Source organism: Pteropus medius, unplaced genomic scaffold, assembly GCF_902729225.1.
Source record: "Pteropus medius unplaced genomic scaffold, Ma_sr-lr_union100, whole genome shotgun sequence".
Lineage (NCBI taxonomy): Eukaryota > Metazoa > Chordata > Mammalia > Chiroptera > Pteropodidae > Pteropus > Pteropus medius.
The window spans coordinates 21740764-21760399 of record NW_024351730.1 but is presented as its reverse complement, the minus strand read 5'-3'; the positions used below and the strand labels follow the sequence as shown (position 1 = coordinate 21760399).

The 19636-nt window shown below is 36.7% G+C and overlaps 1 protein-coding gene and 1 pseudogene across 6 annotated transcripts in view; both read left to right on the top strand.

Moving 5' to 3' along the window:
• ADAMTS3 (ADAM metallopeptidase with thrombospondin type 1 motif 3) overlaps positions 1-19636 on the top strand; it is a 223273-nt gene that overhangs the window by 153420 nt on the left and 50217 nt on the right. For all 6 annotated transcript variants that reach the window (XM_039845408.1, XM_039845409.1, XM_039845410.1 and 3 more), the window contains one exon: positions 12513-12712. In XM_039845408.1, the coding sequence (XP_039701342.1) occupies positions 12513-12712 (200 nt within the window). The remainder of the gene's footprint in view (positions 1-12512; positions 12713-19636) is intronic.
• On the top strand, positions 224-11705 carry LOC120588184 (UDP-N-acetylglucosamine--peptide N-acetylglucosaminyltransferase 110 kDa subunit-like; annotated as a pseudogene).

The window sequence follows — 19636 nt, the reverse complement described above, 5'->3', positions numbered from 1 at the left end:
CAGAAACCCTTTCTGGCAGAAGCCTATTCGAATTTAAGAACTGTATACCAGCAAAGAGGTTAGTTGCAGGAAGCATTTGAGCATTACCAGCATGCACGTCATCTCAAACCAGATTTCATAGAGTTATATTAAACTGGCAGCCACATTGGTAGCAGCAGGTGACATGGAAAGGACAGTATAACCTTATATCTCTACTCTTCAGTATCCTGACTTATACTGTGTTCGCAGTGATTTGAGAAGCCTGGTCAAAGCCCTGGATTGCTTGGAAGAAGCCAAGAAGTTTTCAGGGGATGAAGCCTCCTATTCCTTGCATAAGGTGTCTCACTGAAGGGAGCTCAAGGACTGGACATAGGGCAGACCCATACCCATACAAGAAAGATACCAAAAAGTCACATGTTGAAAAATATTACATGTTACTTGAAAGCAATTGAGATGCAACCAAACTTTGCAGTAGCTCCAGGTAATCTTGGCTGTATTTTCAATGCATAGGGGAGATTTGGTTTGCAATTCATCACTTTGCAATCCCAATTTTCTGGACACACGTTAATTTAGGAAATGTCTTGAAAGAGGCGTAGATTTTTGACAGAGCTATGTTAGCTTACCTTTGTGCTCTAAGCTTGAGTCCAAATCATTTATAGCGTGCACAGCAACCTGGCTAGTGTATACTGTGAGCAAGGCCTGATGGATCTGACAGTAGACACCTGCAGGCGAGCTATTGAACTACAACCACATTTCCTTGATGCTTATTGCAACCTAGCCAGGGCTCTTAAAGAGAAGGGCAGTGTTGCCAAAGCAGAAGATTGTTATAATATAGCTCTCCAGCCATGTCCCACTCATGCAGACTCTCTGCATAACCTAATCAATATCAAATGGGAACAGGGAAACATTGAAGAGGCAGTTCACTTGTATCATAAAGCATTAGAAAGTCTTCCCAGAGGTTGCTGCTGCCCATTCAAATTTAACAAGGATACTGCAGCAACAGGGAAAGCTGCAGAGAACTATGATACATTATAAGGAGGCTATGGGAAACTCCGTAAAGGAGATGCAGGATATTCAGGGAGCCTTGCAGTTTTACACTCATGCTATTGAGATTAACCCTGCATTTGCAGATGCCCATAGCAATCTGGCTTCCATTCACAAGGATTCAGGGACTATTCCTGAGGTAATAACTTCTTACCTCACTGCTTTGAAACTGAAATCTGATTTAAACTTAAACTTAATCCTGATGCTTATTATAACTGAGCTCATTGCGTGCAGGTTGTCTGTGATTAGGCAGACTATAATGAGCAAATGTAGAAGTTGGTCAGTATCATAGCTGACCAGTTAGAGATGAATAGGTTGCCTTCTATGCATCATCATGTTATATATTATCTCTCATGGCTTCAGGACAGAGTCACGGGAGCCTTTGCTTGGATAAGATTAGCATCCTTCATAAACCACTATATGAACATCTAAAAACTTGATGCTCAGTGATGGTCAGCTGCATGTAGGATATGTGAATTCTGAGTTTGGGAATCATCCTACTTCTCGCCTTATACAGTCTATTCCTGGAATGTACAATCCTGATAAATTTGAGGTATTCTGTTATGCCCTAAGCCTAGATGATGGCACAAACTTCTGAGTAAAGGTGATGGCAGAAGCCAGTCATTTCATTGGTCTTTATCAGATTCCATGCAATGGAAAAGCACCTGATCTCTTTCATCAGGTTGGTACACACATCCTTGCAAATATGGATGGTTATACCAAGGGTGCTCCAAATGAACTCCTTGCTCTCAGGTCAACTCCTATTTAGGCATTGTGACTGGGAACCCTGTGACTGGGAACCCTTTCATGGATTATATCACCACTAATAGGAACCTTCACCTGCTAAAGTTTCTGAGCAATATTCTGAGAAACTAACTGGCTTATATTCCCCATACTTTCTTTTCGGTGATCATACTAATATGTTCCCTCAGCTGGAGAAAAAGGCAGTCATCAATTTTAACTCCAGTGGGCACATTTGTGACAATCAGATTGCTCTAAATAGCAATGACCTCAAAGCATTTCTTGGTAGTTTACCAGATATGAAAATTGTCAAGATGAAGTGTCCTGATGGAGGAGACAATGCAGACAGCAATAATACAGCTCTTAATATGCCAGTTAGCCCTATGAATACTATTGCAGAAGCAGTTATTGAAATAGTTAACAGAGGACAAATTCAGATAATGATTAACGGATTCAGTATTAGCAACAGACTGGCAACTACCTAGATCAACAATAAGGCTACCACTGGAGAGGAGGTTTCCATTCCATTATGTAGCCACACGTTCTCAGTTTGGGTTACCAGAAGATGCCATTGTGTACTGTAAATTAATTTGGTGCTATAAAATTGACCCTTCTACTTTGCGGATGTGGCCAAATATTCTGAAGCATGTTCCTAATAGTGTGCTATGGCTGTTGCGTTTTCCAGCAGTAGAAGAACCTAATATTCAACAGTATGAACAAAATGTGGGCCTTCCCCAGAAACATATCATTTTTTTTTCACCTGTTGCTCCTAAAGAAGAACATGTCAGGAGAGGTCAGATGGCTGATGTCTGGACACTGGACATCAGCCTGGACACTGTAGTAGGCAGCCCCCATGGATGGATGTCCTCTGGGCAGAGACACCCATGGTGACTGTGCCAGGAGAGAGTCTCACTTCTTGAGTTGTGGCTTCCCAGCTCACTCGTTTAGGTTGTCTTTAGCTTATTGCTAAAAAAACAGATAAGTATGTGAAGACATAGCTCTGAAACTGGGAACTGGTCTAGAATACCTGAAGAAAATTCTTAGCATAGTCTGGAAGCAGATACTATCTAGCCCTCTGTTCAACACCAAAAAAATATGCAGTGGAACTAGAATGGCTCTATCTACAGATGTGGCAACAAATTTGATCACATGTTTAAGCCTGTCAAAGTCACTGAGTCAGCCTAAATGAAGACTGTATGTACAGGGGAGTTGTCCCTGTACCGGAGCCTGAACTTTCTGGGGGAAAAGGAACTAGTTAACATACTTTTCACTTATGTATACAGTATCACGATGCAGAGGGGTGACATATAATGATGATAGTGCAGCAAGACTTGCTTCCTTCCTGCATGATAGGGAGAGACACAAGAGATGGGAAACTGCTGTTCTACATGGAATCACCATAGAATGTTGCAGCAACGGTAGTGCATAGGTCTGGAAGGCTTGTTCTCACCTGGTCTTCCCTGGGATAGTTAAAGCGGAGGGGAGAGCTAGATTATCCAGCAGTTTTGTGATTCCATGGATTGATTGAGTCTTCTGAATTAATTTTTCTTTATATTTGGAGTATTGGAGCTTTTTAAAATGTTTGGTTTCAGGTGCTTTTATTCATATGAAGTGTGTATGATTCTCTTGAGATAAGGTTTTAAACTAAAATATTGCTCCTTGTTTTAGTTTTTGAACTGTATAGAATTAATAGGGACTTTGCTAGTTTAGTCTTTTTACAGGTTTTATAAACCACTTGAGCCTAGATTAGTCGTTTTGGTGTCTGACCTAATGTTTGGAGTTATCAATGCTTTGTTGGTTTAGATGATGATTTAGAATTTTTTCTGGTCCATTTCCTTCTCTTCCCCTCCCTCTACTTTAAAATTCTCCTGTAACTTAGCTAACAAAGCCAAGTGTTTCTCTAAAACGCATCATCTAGTGCTAAATGAAAATTCTTAGGACTGATTATTAATTATGAAGGGCATAGTTGTGGTACTGTCATTGATGATCGTAATATAGATTTTTTTTTTGGCCTAGTTTTGACCTATTTCACTAGTATTTTGCCTTTGACTGCCCTTCTGTGATGCTTCCAGAAGTGATAGTATGTGATAAGTTTTCTACATTCTTATCTAAGGTTTGTTTTCTTAAAGTCCTGTTCTTCCTATTTCAATCAGCAGAAATTAAATCCCAGGTAAGTATAAGTATTCAGATATTTAATCAGTATATCACAGTTATTGCAAATACATTAAATAACTTTCATCAAAAAAAAACGTTATAGGTAAAAAGCTCTGAAGGACCAACTATATGAGTAATTATTTTTCAGACCTTCTAGGGTATTATATAATAACTATCTTCTGGACTTGGTCTTGAAGTCTATATGGATTCGGCTTCAGTAGTAGCTAACTGTTCTGCTACTTGGTTTTGAGTATAAATTAGACTTTAGTCCTCCTGAAGCTTGAGTTCTTGGCTTTAATTACCAGAGGAATAAAATTTTTGAATTTCAATAAAAGATTGAAAGCTTGAGGCTTAAATAGGCCAACATATGAGTATATGTTTTATTTGGTTGTACTGTTCTTATGCTATCCAGTAACAGATACTTTTTTTTGTCCACTAGTAGTATTCTAGATTATAATGTCTTTCTAAAGCATTGAGGTAGTGCACCTATTCTGTAGTTGCAGCTGATGCCTGAATAGACCCTAACTGACAAATTACTGATTAATAAGAAGTTGAATTTCTGAAAGGTTCTTACTGTTAACCAAAATCTGAGCAAGGAGTCTCAAATGTAATTGTTAGCCAGAATTACATGTTAATGAACTATTTATCTTTTAACAATGTAAATCAAGAAACATCAGTTTAGGGATTTCTTAATTTATTTTTTACCTGATTGAAATATCAATTAAAAGTTGCCAGCATCAGATAAACTGATATTTGAAATTCACCAAACTACTTAATGTGGAATAGGATAATATACCTTCAGTGCCCTCGAGGCTGTGACCTTACAGCCATTTTATGTAACATATCATTTCTCCTATAAGGATACATGTTTTTCCTGACATGAAAAGTAGCTGCTCTGGTTAAAGCTTTGCTTATCATAACAGGCTTTTTTTTTCCAGGTAATATGTCTGTGGAAGACTTAATTCTGAATAGAGATATAGATATTAATGGAAACAAATTTTTTTTCTATTCTACTATATCAAAAAAGCAAAACATTTAAGTTGTACTATAGAAATTCAGATATTGTCTTGTGATCTTTAAACAGTGATTTGCTTTAAAAAAACAATCAAGAGGAGAGAAATGTTAATTAAAATGCTATTTAATGTGTAGAGTAGTAAAATTTGAAAATTAAAAACTATCTTCTGGAACTAACTTTATGACTTTAGCTGAAAAAGAGCTACAGAAACGAGGAAACAGATTACTAGTAACAAAGCCCATCATTTAAAATGAAATAAAGAGAATAAAATTAATTCGAGAGATTAAACAGAATATATTATCCTTTTCAAAGGACTCTATAGCCTGAGAACAGTTTATTAAAGAAGAGTAGGAAGGAAATGAGGACAATGATGAGACTGTGGAAGCAAAAATATAGATTGGTTTATTAATCATGGTTCTTTTAGTTTCAGTTGTTAGGAACTAAGATCAAATTGTTTTAAGAAAAAGTTTTTAAAAAAAACAGATAAAGAAAATAAGATGGCGATAGTTTATTGACTTGTGAAACTGGAAGACCAGTTTCTGGGGTAGTTGGATTCAGAAGCTCAAAGTCATCATCAGAGCATAAACTATTCTCTCCATTAGTAATCTTCACTTTCCTCTTCTTGCATTAAACATAGAGGAAAAACTTGCCCAATGCTAGCCCCAAGCAGCTGCAGTGTTATATTCTGCTAGTTTCAAGCTTAGGAGAGAACTTCTCTTCCCTAGTAGATACACATAAAACAACCCTAGGTCATAGTTTTGTTGGCATGATTTGGACAATTCACCCATATATTAACCAATTAGTAGAATCAAAGCAATAGTATATAGTACTTAGCCATGCCTGGGTCAATGCCCACTGCTATAGCCAAGTATAGAGGAGGGCAGAATGTAGAAGTGAGGGCGAGAGGGTGTAAATCCATGTAACTGCAGGGACTGCCTGGAGAAAGTTAGTTACCTCATACCTAGAGTTGCTAGATTTAGCAAATAAAGATACAGAATTGTCATTTAAATTTTAATTTTAGATAAATAGTAAATTTTTAGTATTAGATATATCTCAATCAATATTTGAGATACATTAAAAAAACGTTGTTTATCTAACATTTGAATTTAACAGAATACTGTTTTTTTGTCTGACAACTCAGCCCATACCCAAACATTTTAGTGATTTATTCAAGAAATGGTTGGAATAGAACTGAGCAAGCTATAACGTTGAGAGTCCACTGCTCTGGTAATGAAGGACTGCACCTTTCCACAAACACTTAGAGGCCAAGGACTGCAGAAGTGATCTTAGGCAAACAGATTACAGTGAGATAAATTAAACACAAATGGTATCGTACAAACTGCATTAATGCAAACTAAGATAGAATAAAAGAAACCAGTGGAAGACTGTTAACTAGGGAATGCAGGAAGAGAAGAATCTGAAATGAAGGATTTAGCAATGTGGTTGCCTGTGCAACATCTATTTTCCCCTCCTCTTTTAAGGACATCCCCCTTTATATTTTTAATAGGACCTTAATATTTTTCATAAACCGAAACTTTTCCTAAACACATGTTTTAGCGGAGGCCAACCTCAGTCACAAAAGTAGATTTCTGGTTGGACTAAGACATTCATGGGTTCTGTTCTTCTTACTTGTGAATGATTTTTACATAGGCATTTGATTCAGTTCTGGCCACTGAAAACTGTAGTTAAGTCTACCAGAGGGCCTCTAGGAAAGATGTTTGCCTACAGCTAAGAAAGACCTGTGTGAAGATACAGTTTGTTGACCTGGCTGTGATGCCGGAATTGGTGCAACCATTTTGGAGTAATCAAAGCAGCTCATTTGAAGACAAAGTTTGCACACGGAGAATGTCAACACATGGAAAGATAGGGAAACTGGACGCTTGATGATTTACTCATTAACCCAGGAATCACTCTACCTCAGGGCCTCTTGAAAGGCAAGCTAATATGCTTAAAATACTTTAAGTAAAATTTTATTTATTTGCAGATAAAAATATTCTGATATATAGGAGATTCTTATTAAAAGTCAGAATGTTCTATGTATTGGACATTTAGGTGAGTTTTCTCTTGTTTGTTTGCTAATCATCAGAAACCCAAAGCATAAAAACATTTTTTTAACTTTAAAGGTAAGAAGTTTTCCTTTAAATAATACTGTGTGGTAGCCCTTAAAATGGTCAGTGAAAACAAAAGCAATACGTGTATTTCAGAATTAGAACTTTTGGAGAAAAGAAATCACGGAAACTCATTAAGAGGTAGTCTTTTTTTTTTAAAAAAAAGCAAGTTACTTAATGAAACTTCAGAATTGACATCATAAATTGGCCTGAGGATAGTTCTTTGAACTTTCAATATGGAATTTTGCAGTGGATGAAGGACTCAGCTGCTTTTCACAGAAATATTTTATATCTTGGTAGAATGGGCCCCCTATATATATGGAGATGCTATTACTATATCTTTTAGGAATTGATAACAGTATACATTTTTTAAAAGACAATGGAAAAAATCACTACTGAATGACACAGGCAGGTCAACACGATTATTTAAGTTAACTGCTCTCTGCTAGGGGTACACAAAGGGTACGATGTTAACATATGACATTTGCTGCACTTTACACCTATTTTTAGCTCTGATCTTAGGATCTCCACCTACTATTGGAAAATCCAGCTTGTAGTATTCCAGACACTTCATTTTCACCACAGTATTCTTTTCATGAAGAATGCCAAATTTCTACACAGACTCACTCCGTATTTATTGTTACTGCAAAACAGTATGATTCTTCCTTATTTTCTGAAGTAGATGCATTATAAAGAAAACTGCTCTGGGACATTTTAGTAAAGTGAATCTACTTTATCATTCATTCATTAACGTGTTAACTTGCATTCCCAAAGGGAGCAGGAGTGCCAGGGGTACCTAGACGACAAAATTAAATATTTTCAGTGTCATATCTATTAGGACTAGTTTCGGTGACATAAAAAACGAAAACCCAAAGATGGCCAAAACACACCAGATGTGCTATTCCTCATGTGTAGCAAAGTCTGTTGCTAGACAACTCAGGGCTGGGATGGCAGGTCAACAGTCATTGCGGGGTCAGATCTCTTCTTCAAAGCCGCCCAACCATACTCGGCAGGTGCCTTGATTCCAACATCACCTCATAGAACTCCTGATATGTTCATGTTTCCAGGCTGCAGGAAGAAATACTGAGTGAAGGAACAAAGGGGCACACCTACCAAGATAAATCACCTTCCTTAGGGGAGCCTTCGTGAAAGCCCTTTATACAAACAGTTTAAGCCACCGAGGTCTAAGCAATACTTCTGCTCACATCTCATTGGCTTATCCTTAGTCATGTGTGGTCCTTAGTCACAGGGGAGACTGGGAATGACTTTTATTGGATTTATTGCCTCCTCAAATAAAATCGACATTCTTCTTAGGAAGGAGAGAATAGAATATAGGGTAGATGATTCTCTCCCTGCCTTTATTACAGTATGCTTAAGATTGCATTCCAACCTTAAATGTATGTATATCAGATTCAGAACTTGATCAGAACTTGTAACCTTTCTGATTTAATCTTTGTCTCCTGCCATTTTTCAGACCATAGGAATTTCTTCTGGGGGTGGAGAATGATTTCACCAATCCTACACTGTAAATATAATTAGACATCTACACATGCCATATTCCATCCTGAAAATGTCTCGAGCCCAAGTGTTCACAATCAATCAACAAAACTAATTATAGTCTACTTTATCTATTTGATAAATTCAAAATTCTGGTTTAACACTAACAATCCTATATTTAATACTAAAATAGCTATACTTGTTGTGATTGATTGGTTACCTGTGTTTTTGATATTTCAACAGAAACAGACTTTATAAAAAAATTATTCTTCTTCTGTAAATTTATATATGCAATTGGGAAGCTAGGGGTACACAAAGGGTACGATCAAAATGTTTCCAAAATATTAATTCAGTAATTCCTAATATAAGTTTCAAAAAACTTCTACTTTCTAAAAGTTTGAAAAAGAAAGCTCAATCTTGAAAAATACTCTGAGCCTCACTTTGCTGGAATGAAGTATGGGGAATGGTAACACCACTGTACCTATTGCAGGGACTTCTTAATTATTTTTTAAAAGACGCTCAGTTTTCCTGCTAATTCTGTTTTATCCATCGCTGTCCACTGTCCAACTCAGCCACTACCATTCAGGTCACCTTGAATGCACTTACGTAGCATGATGCCAACAGGATGCCACCAAAAAGCCATAGTTTGCAATACCCAGTACAAAATGTCACTCAGCTTTTCCTTCTCGAACTTGCCTACTGCCTTCTATGTGATTTCTTCAGTCCTCTTAGCGTCAACGAATTTTATGGGGAGCATTGGACAGGATAGCATGATACTGCCCTTTAATGTTCCTATCCCTATATTTTATAGAGGCGCTTATATAGTAGTGGAATTAGACACAGAGGCATCTAAAATTTTGTCAAAGCTCGTCAGCTTTTAAACTCTGAAATTTTATAAAGGTAGGAACTGTTATTGAAGGGCATGTTCTGGTATACCTTGATTAGATCTGCCTGAACTAGCAATTGTGAAGGCGATTCAAGCCTACATAATTTGTTACTACATTATAAAAATGCAACTACATTCCAAATATAAAACCTGTACAACTATGTGGTTGCCAGGGTTACACCAAGTAGTTCTTTCCCTTCTCAGGGCCCCCCACATGTGTGGGTGCTTAATAAGTGTTTATTGAGTGAAGATCAGTGCCATCTGTAAGGTCTTTCCAATTTGTATTAGGTTTTTAATCTACTAAACAAGCTCGTTGCATAGGATTTAATCCTAATTTTATATTCAAAGTAAACATTCTGGATACTTCTCTCCTCATATCTACTTTGACCTCTGCAGGAGATATTGTTACCTCATTCTTTCTAAAAGTGTCAACAGTTTAGATGTTCCTTCATTAATTCCAGATTTTTTTCTCACCTCTGTTTGAAAAGAACTGTAACAGATTTGTGGTACATAAAATAATATAGAAAGCTTTAAAAAATGACAGCTTCTCTTAATGAGAAATCACGATCATCATCACATCATTATTATAGTAGTAGCAGTAAAAATATAGTATTTGTTGAGCATTTAAATCTAAGCACTGCGTACAGTGTTTTTACAGTCATTATCCTATCATCTCAGCAAGTCTGAAAAGTAGGTGTTATTATCCTGTTTTACAGATGAGGAAACTGACAGGGATTAGGCATCTTAAATAAAATCACACTGCTAGGATGTGACACTTCCAGGATTTGAAGTCAGGTATGTCTGATTACAAAGCCTGTGCTATTAATCATTTCACTATTACATTATAAAGTAGGCATACTGAGAAAAATTCATGACGAATGAAGTTATTTCACAGCCTCAGAACTGTCTATAATTAATAGAGACTTATGTAGATAAAAAGTGCCAGAAGTAATTCCACTTGTTTTGTTTTGTTTTTGAATGTTTGACATTGTCCACTTTAGGAATCATAGAAAAAAACATTGTACAGTAGAGGAGAAAATGGGGATAGAGTATTCTTGATTAAATGATGGCAGTGGTTGAAAGAAAAAGGCTTCCTTCTTCCTTCCTAGGTTCCATGCAATGAAAAAGAGATTCTCTTCTCTCTCCAGAAAACTGCCTGTTTAAGGAGAGATGGAAAGGCCCAACCAAAGGTGTGTTCGAGCAGAATGAACTGTCTTTCTGAAATAAGTATTCAACCTTCTTCATTCATGCATCAGACTTAATGATATGATGACATTAGTAGCATATTTCCATTGGAAGCTGCTGCTGACAGTTCTGCCAAAAAGAGCCATATTTAGAACTGAGAGTTCATGTATGAATTTCCTATTTGTATAGTAGGTATCACAGCCTTTTAAATTCTCAAGTGTGTGAAAAGACTTGAGATTGAATAGTAAAGCTGTTTGCAGGTGTAGTCTCTTGCCTTCATTGTGGGTGTACAACTCTTAAAAACAACTTTTGAGGAAAGCTTTCCATTTAATGTGGATAGTGGTGAGAGTTATTTATGTGTTGTGGAGCCAATGTGATTCCCTGATGAGGAGAAAATTCCCAGCTAATGATCTAATAGTTGGGCTTGGGTCAAAGTGAATTACAGTATAGCTTTCAAACCTGAGTAGTCACATTCAGAGCTAATGCCCATGCTCGCAAGGGAGGGTGCTGGTGCTTCTATATATATTTTTTTAAGTGAAAAGGGCGTGAATGGGATCTTACTTCCACTACTTCTAAGTCCATGTGGCTAGGGCTTGGTCATCAATCTTTCTGGCTAAGAGACACCTTTTTCCCCTCCCAACTTTACTAAAACCACAAAGGTGGAGAGGAAAACTCCTATTCATTAATGTCAGACACTGATTCAAATAGCTACAGGCCCTAGTGCATCATTAAATAAACCTTCATATAAAACATGAGCTGGACATGGTTCTCTCAAAAGTGTTTTTAGATATGTGGTTGTTTTACACATCAAGGCAGTTTGTAAAATAAATCTTTTTCCAGGTTTTATATATTTGAAATGGAAATGAATATACTTTCATCTTTATACCAAAACTTTTGCATAGCTTTTACTTTAGTATCCAAATGATAGATTTTATTTTTCAATTCACCAAAAATATTTTCTTTACTGAAAACGTGGTAATCTGAAGACAAATAATCTAGAAAAGTAGAACCTAAGAATACCTCTCTTTCTCTCCAGATAGATACATAGAACTATATATACATATATTTATTTCTTTGTGTGTATATATGTATATCTGTGTGTGAGTATGTATGTGTAATTCCACTTGGAAAGTAAAAAAAAAAAAAATACTTCAACTGCATAAAATAAAAATGATTTATACTTTTATTTTTCTTCAGATATAGGTAAAGTTCTGACTTTCTTACTTTGGCTTCGTATACATTTACCTAGATGGCAATTGAAATGACCTGCTCTCCAAATGATGGCCCGCGCAAGTGTGTATACCTATAGTGTTACTTGCAGCGTTCACTAGAAAACCATACTCAAAAGAAATGGAGTAATGTATACTGACCAATAATTATACCACTAGATGCTGTTGTTTTGCTCTGCTATGACTTTTAAATTCAGACTACTGGAAAATGGAGAGATTTAAGTTTATGTGATACAAATTCTACACTCTATAATTATAGTTACTTAAATTACCCACTGTCAACTTATCAACACATGACTTTTTTATTTATAATTACCACTTATTTAATAACTACTTAGCACATGTTCTGTACCAACACTTCCTTTGTTTTGCACTGGGGACATAGATACAGAAAACTAAACTACTCTTATCCTCATGGAGCATTCATGTGTGGCGACATTGCTTTCTGTGCAGTAGAATTATGTCCTCACTGTTGCTATTCTATGTTGAATTTATAGGAGGTCTGTCTGTTCATATGGATGTGCACATTACTTAAGGAATAAGCTGAAAATCAGTGTCTCAGTGATTATGGATTATAATGATAGGCCCCCTAGAAGATTTTGTTTTGTTAAAATGTTATTAGAGGGTCCTTTGGGAGAAACTGAAATGCCTGAGTTTTCTTTGTGTCTTAATAGAGTCGGATCTGGGAGGCCTCGATGACCTAGGTACCGTTTACAGCAGCATTGACCGGCAGCTGAATGAAACAGTGAGGCTCCGCAGGCACGCAGGAGACAATGATTACAACATCGAGGTGCTGCTGGGAGTGGATGACTCTGTGGTCCGTTTCCATGGCAAAGAGCATGTCCAAAACTACCTGCTCACCCTGATGAACATTGTGAGTAGTGACACCTTTCTGAGCTTTCTTGACCTTTTAATTCACTTCTCCTGTTTTATTAGCGTCTTTCGGAAACCTGTGTGAAGATTTCTGGGAATGTGCCCATATCCAAAATGCGTGCATAGTGCATTAAATGCAAACAGGGATCTGAGTATTTAGCTTACAAGGATGAAAAAATAAAGGAAGCATGAAGCACACATTTCTTCTAGTTGATCAAGTAGTTTTCCATTGTCATCAAAGGGAAATCATAAATTTAAGAAGTCATAATGGGATCGAACTATAACATGAATTATGATTTTTGTTATGTTCTGGGGATAATCAGAACTCTCAGCACTTAGGATGCCACCCTTGATGTAGACCACAAAGGATGAAATAGTTCTTTTAGCATCATTTTGTATCCCAGGATAATAAAGAATGACTTAGGCTTTATAACTCTGGATTCTCGTTGGTAGAGCTTTTGAATAAGAGTAATATTTTTCAATATTATATGATGAAGATAATATATTTACAAAGCACAGTCAACTCTCGTCACAGTGCTATAATACAGTCATAAAAGGCTCTTTAAATTTGTCCTTTATTTCTTTTTCATGAACCTTAATCATATCCAGAAGAAATTTATTCAACATCCTCAAACTGGTACTTTTTTCCTTGTGAATCGGCAGAAAGCAATTGAAGAGAAATACTACATAAACCATCTACTTTTAAAAGATAACTGAGATGTGCACTCTATATATTTTATCTCTTAGAGTTATGAAATAAATATTATATTGATCTATCAAATGTATTCCTTAAGACCGTTCTTTCTCTCTTAGCCTTTGACTATTGATATAATTTCTTCGGGCATCTAGGTTGTTTACCTTCTTTTTTCCATGCTTAAGATTAGATTTCAAATAATTATACTGGAGAAGGAGAATTATTAATTTACTAATCATGATTTTATTTATTCTAATATTTAAGCCTATATGTTAAATATACTTTTGTTCATTAAGATGTCAATTTATAAAATTCTGCATATTCCATGTCTCTGTGAAATGGAAAATGAGTATAGAAATTCAAAATCATTTTTAATTGTTTATTGGTACTAATTCCTGTTATGAAGACTGATTAACACACAGAAAACAAATTTTTAGCCTTGACAATAGATGTGTATAAAACTTCATCATTGTGAATTAAATGAATGCCTTCAACTATTAACTATTAACTTTTTATATGACCTGCTAGTCTTGTAACTTCAGGAATGTCACTTTGCCTTTCTGTGCCTGCTTTAGTCTTCCCATCTGTATAATGAAAACAATAATAGGATTTACCTCACTAGGGATGTTGAGGATTGAATGAGTAAGTGCAAGTCATGTACTTTATACAGTGCTGTATATACATGTGGAAGTATTCAATCGTGTTTTAGAGTTCTACATGAAATTTACTTTCAAAATTACCTAAAAATTAAAAATTCCTATGGAGATGCTATTTTCATTTGTGCCATTTATTCTGCCCCTGGGCTACTGTCTCCTACCACTAGCAAGGGAAGTCAATCATTATAGACTTCCTAGGCCCCCAGCTGGTGCTCAGACTATAGAAAGTTCTCGGAGTAAGGCAGCAGAGATTTGATATGGTCCTGTTCCTCACAGAACTTATAATTCAGTCTAGGAGAAAAAAGAAATCTAAGGGAAAAATTTAAAGGTTAAACAATACAAGGCATTCTCTTATTAAGACTTAGGTGCTCTATTATAAATTCTATAAGACTTTAGAGAAGAAAATGTGATAATAGCCTTTCCAGTTGTAAAGTGTTGAGAATATTAAATTGGGACTTAGAAGGCAGAGGCTTTAGTTCAAGCTCTATTAACTGGTTGGCTCTTTGAAATTATACAAATCATGTTTGTTCCTGGGGTTTAGTTTTTATATTTATAAAATTGACAGGTTCGACAAGGTGTTCATCCTGCAATTAATCAGAAAGTTGGGAGTTAAACTGGGACTTTAGGAATTTGTTTATCTGTTGTTTATACCACTTAGGTTTGTTTGGTTTTTTTGTTTGTTTTTTTAAGGGCACATGAAAATATAAAGGTTTTCTAGGTAGATTCTATTGACAAAAATAGAAGTAGGTATAGTGTATTCACCAGACAGTGAGTTTAGGTGTTAAAAAATAAACAAAAGGATACATTTTATGTTTTATGACCATTGAAAGAAGGTTTGTTTTCAAGTCCATTAAAAAGTTTAGATAATTGGTTGAGCTTCTGTCTCAAATACCAGAAATTATTCTAAAGTTAATAGAGTATCAGAGAATGGAACTGTAGAAAATAAAATGATTTCTAAAACTTAATAATTTTATTTCGTTAAAGTAATCCATGTAGGTAGGGATTTTGAGGAGATATTAATAACTCTCTTTCCCTTCCCTTCCTAAGTTCATAACCATCTGAAAGACAGACACGGCAAATAGACAGATGGAGAATAAATAGTCTTATTATTGATAAGAGCTGAATTGCACATGACTTAAGTATATAGCCACAAAAATTTTCCTCATTTTAAATAACTGATTTTCATCTGAGGCAGTTTGTCCCAGCCCATAAAGACATTTGGCAATGTTTGAGACATTTTTGGTTAGAGCTGGGAGGAGGTGCCACAGCCACTACTGGGAGAGGCCAGAGATGCTACTAAACATCCTACAACCCAAGGACAGCTCGACACAACAAAGAATTATGAATTTATCCACTCTAAAATGTCAGTGGTGCTAAGGTTTAAAAACTTGTTCTAAATTAGACAATCTTACTTAACAACCCCATCCCTCTCCAACTGGATAAATTTAGGTTTTCCATGTAGAACAGGCAAAGAGCTCTTAAGCCTGAAAGATGGACTGAATCCCTTCCTCTATTCCCTGCCCCCCATTGCCCTATTGTAGACTATTATATCCAAAGCACTGAGATGAGTGTGCTTGTTACCCTATCTCAAATTTTTCAGTTAAATAAGAGTTGGGGACATGAAGAAAACCAACATTGATGTTCTAATGAAACTGCCTCATGGAAATTTCAAGCCAAAAAATTGTTTGTTTGTTTTTTTCCTTAACATTTGAATAATTATTATCTTCTATGCTTCCAATGCATTATGACTTCCCATGGTTATCTAAAATCATGGCTCATCAAACTCAAGCCCTTTACAAACTTAGAGGCTTTCTTTACATGTCACATAGGTTCAGACAGAAACTATAGAGGAAAATTGACAACAAAACATCTATCTCCTTGTATTGATTTGGAGAGAAACATGTCCTCATGGTAGAGAAAAGACCATGGTTTCCTTTCATCTCATTTGGCACCTTTACCTTAGTTGACTAGTCAGCAAATATGTTCTTCCTTTAGTTTACCTGGTAGTCAGTTTAGTTTCCCTAAAAAAACCCAAATGATATATATTGCACAGTTCCTGAATTAAGGGAGTACTTTTAGGTCTAAGTGATTCTGCTCCATGGTTGTCTCTTAAATTAAACTTATCTTTTTTTAAAGGGTAACTTGTATTTCTTATTTCACATTTTCTTATTGTAAAAAGCATTCTTAAATTATTAAATGTTGAACATCTGTCTAACGAAAAGACAGATAAATAAACAAATGTCTATAAGTGACATAGAGGTAGATTGTGAACAATCTTGGGAGGCAGATATGTTGGACTCCAAACAAGAGAATATAAATGTCAAATGAAGACTTTTAATCAGCTTAACGTTGTAATGAAAACAGTGTTTAAGAAGTAAGTTAGCATTTATTGAGCATCATATTTTTTTAAGTATATTGCAAGATGGGAATTATTACCATTTTTCTAAGGGGAAAAAAGGCTTAAAAATGTTAATAAAATTGAGGTACATTTTAAAAATTATTTGAATTTTGTAAAACAGTCTCAAATAATGATAATGTGGTGACGATGATCATTAAAAGAAGATTGGGTGGAGCTTCCCTGTTGGTGAACACATTAAAATTCTGGGAAGGTGGCGCCTGAAAAGGGCACGTAAGCTCGGCACCTCTCCTCTCATACAGTGCTCCACTCGCCTCTTCCATTTGGCTGTTTCTGAGTCATGTCCTTCATTTAAAATTTAGTAGATGTGTAGAAGGCAGGAACCTATATTGCAAAGGCAGGATAGTTTGGGGTTCAAGCCTGCCCCCAGCTTCTACAAGTTGAGAGGCCTTGTACAAGTAGCCATTTCTCATCACCTCAGTTTCCTCACCAGTAAGATGAGGGGTAGCAGTCCTGTGCTCACAGGAGAGTTCTAAAGAAGAAAGGAATTTGTAAATATTAACATGCCTGGGACTGAGAGAGTGCTTAGCAGATGGGCAGTTTACATTTGCTCTAAAGGAATTCAAAGCTGTTCCCACCGTTTGTTCTTTCCCCCAAGTCAACTAGAGAGGGAAATGGGAGGCTCACAATGTGATGTAAAGGAAGATACGTATTTTCAAGTATCTACCATGAATCAGACACAGGCAGAGGGCTTTCTCAAATCAGAAAAGCAAATTTATGGGAGATCTAAACAAGGAGTGCAGCCTCCCATCCCCCTTTGAGGCACCTGATTTTCTCAGACTCTCAGAGCAGAAAACATCAAAGTGTCTGTCAAGGTGATGGATGGAGCCTGGGATGGAGCCTTACCTCAGTCCCCAATCTCATGAATCCCCTTGCCTTCTGTCACTGACAAGCCTGGAGCAAAATCAGGGGAAAAGGGTGCAAACCCCTCTGAGCTAGTTTCATTTTCAAGAATAACTGGGAGTGGGAGACAGACCCAAAGTTCTCCTGTCTTCCTTGGACCATTCTATCCTACAAAGCAAAAGCCACTGCGAGGGAGGTACAACAAAGCCTGTGGCCTCCAGGGCACAAAGACCATTTGCATGGGGAGGAGGGTAGAAGAAAAACCTCTACCCCAGCATTAAGGGCCCAAATGGCCTTAGGGGAAAGCTGACATGTCCTGAAAATACTCAAGCAGCTCTGTAGAAAGGCTCATGTGAAGAAAAATTGAGGCCTTTCAGCCAATAGCCAGCATCACCTTGCTAGCTGTGTAAGCTACCTTAGTAGAATCCTTTGTAGCCAAGATTTATTTTAGACTGCAATAAAGAATAAAAAGCATTTACTTGAGCAAAAGGAGCTGCAGCCTGGGAGACAGAGATTTAGATCGCAGCCCAAATTGTGTCCCACTGACATAAAAGAGAGGCTGCCTTTTATAGTGAATGTTCCTCACAAGGTTCCCAATTAGGTCTGTTTTGTATAAATGAGGTATGCAAATTATGCAGTTCAGATTGGACAGGGCAGGTCTTAGACTGTCGGTAGAAAGATGAAACCAGGGTTTTCCTGCAGGGGCTGACTCAGAGCGGGTAAACAAGCGGGGCAGAATACTGGAAGCTGAGATGTTGCTCCATTCCCAGTGTACAGAGTATGTGGGGAGATCCTATCAGCAAATGGCCCGCTAGACTCTTAGTATTTATAAAATTTGGGCCCACAGTTGACCACGGGGAGTCCATCTCAGCAGATAAAGTCCTTCTCAGGGTTCACAGCAATGAAATCTTTCTTCTGCAGGTCGTACTTAGTATCTTTCTGCGCTAGTCAAGCCTTCAGTTGAATAGCCCCAGCTGACGTCTGCCTTCTACTCTATGAGACATACCAAGCTAGAATCACCCAGACAAGTCGCTCCCAAATTCTTCACCCACAGAAACTGTGAGAAAGGATAAATTATTAATGTCGCCTTAAACATGGAGGAGGAGAAGAAAGAGGAGAAACTTGTTTAGAAAAATTCAAATAGTGTTTAATTTTAACTTAGGTTAATCATAGTTTAAGTGTAATCAAGAAAAAAACACTTAAAATACAATATATTGTATGTCAAGAGTAATGCTTTATTTATTTGCTATTTTAAATTAGCCATGCTGATTGGCTGTCTTTTTAGCACAAATATATTTAACCTATTTCAGGGCTGTATTGCCTAATGACAGTGACGGCTGTGCATATGAATGTGGTAAAATTTTATAGGTTATTTGCTGTGCAAATCTGGAGTTTTGGACACAGGAAAGGCTACTCAATAAGTAAGCACTTTTCTCTGGGAGTTCAAGGGTTAAATGAATAAGTCTGAATAGGTCCCTAGATGATTTTGCTATGACTCCTAAAAGGGTAGGGACACCCTACCCATCCCCCAGCTCTCTTTATGAATTAGCAAAGGAGTGAATACTCACTTGCCTTGTATCTCCTTTTATTTTTAATTTTCTCTTGACATTTCTTGAAATTTCTCCAACCTTTATCTATAATGAAGAAGTAACCAGATATGAATATATTCTAAAACCTGACTATTTTCCATTCTTAGATTCTTAGATTGCTCATTCTCGACATGTTTCAAATAAGAGATATATATGTTAAGTCTTTGCTGCGATCTTATATCCCATCTTGTTATATTAAGAAATGTTTTGTTTTACTAGTTTAAAATACAGCTGACCTGCTAGGAAAGTGGCACGTCTCATTCTGAAATATCCATCCAGGCCAACTATGGGCAAGGCCAATTTAGGCATAAGGGGTATCCCAATGAACACAATAGAAAATTTTCTGCCCTCTTGGAGCTTGGGAGAGGGGACTGGTAATACAATTACAAAATAAATTGTAATTGTAGGTAGTAATAACTGCCAAGAAGAAAAATAGATGAGTAAAGCGCTATTGTCAAGAAGAGAGGTGGGGGACTATCTTGGTAGGAAGTTAGGAAAAGCATTTCTGAGATACTGTGTAAGCAGAGATGTAGAAATTCTGTGAGGAAGAGCACCAGGCAAGGAACTGGGGAAAGAGTGATCTAGTCTGATGGATCATAAACTACAAAAGTCCTGAGTCAAGAAAGAGCTACTGAGTCAGGAGTATTGTTTTTAAGCCCAATGAGTAATTTTGATGAACTCCCCTAGTTAGAAATCACTAGTGGAACACTAAAGGACAAGAGCTGAG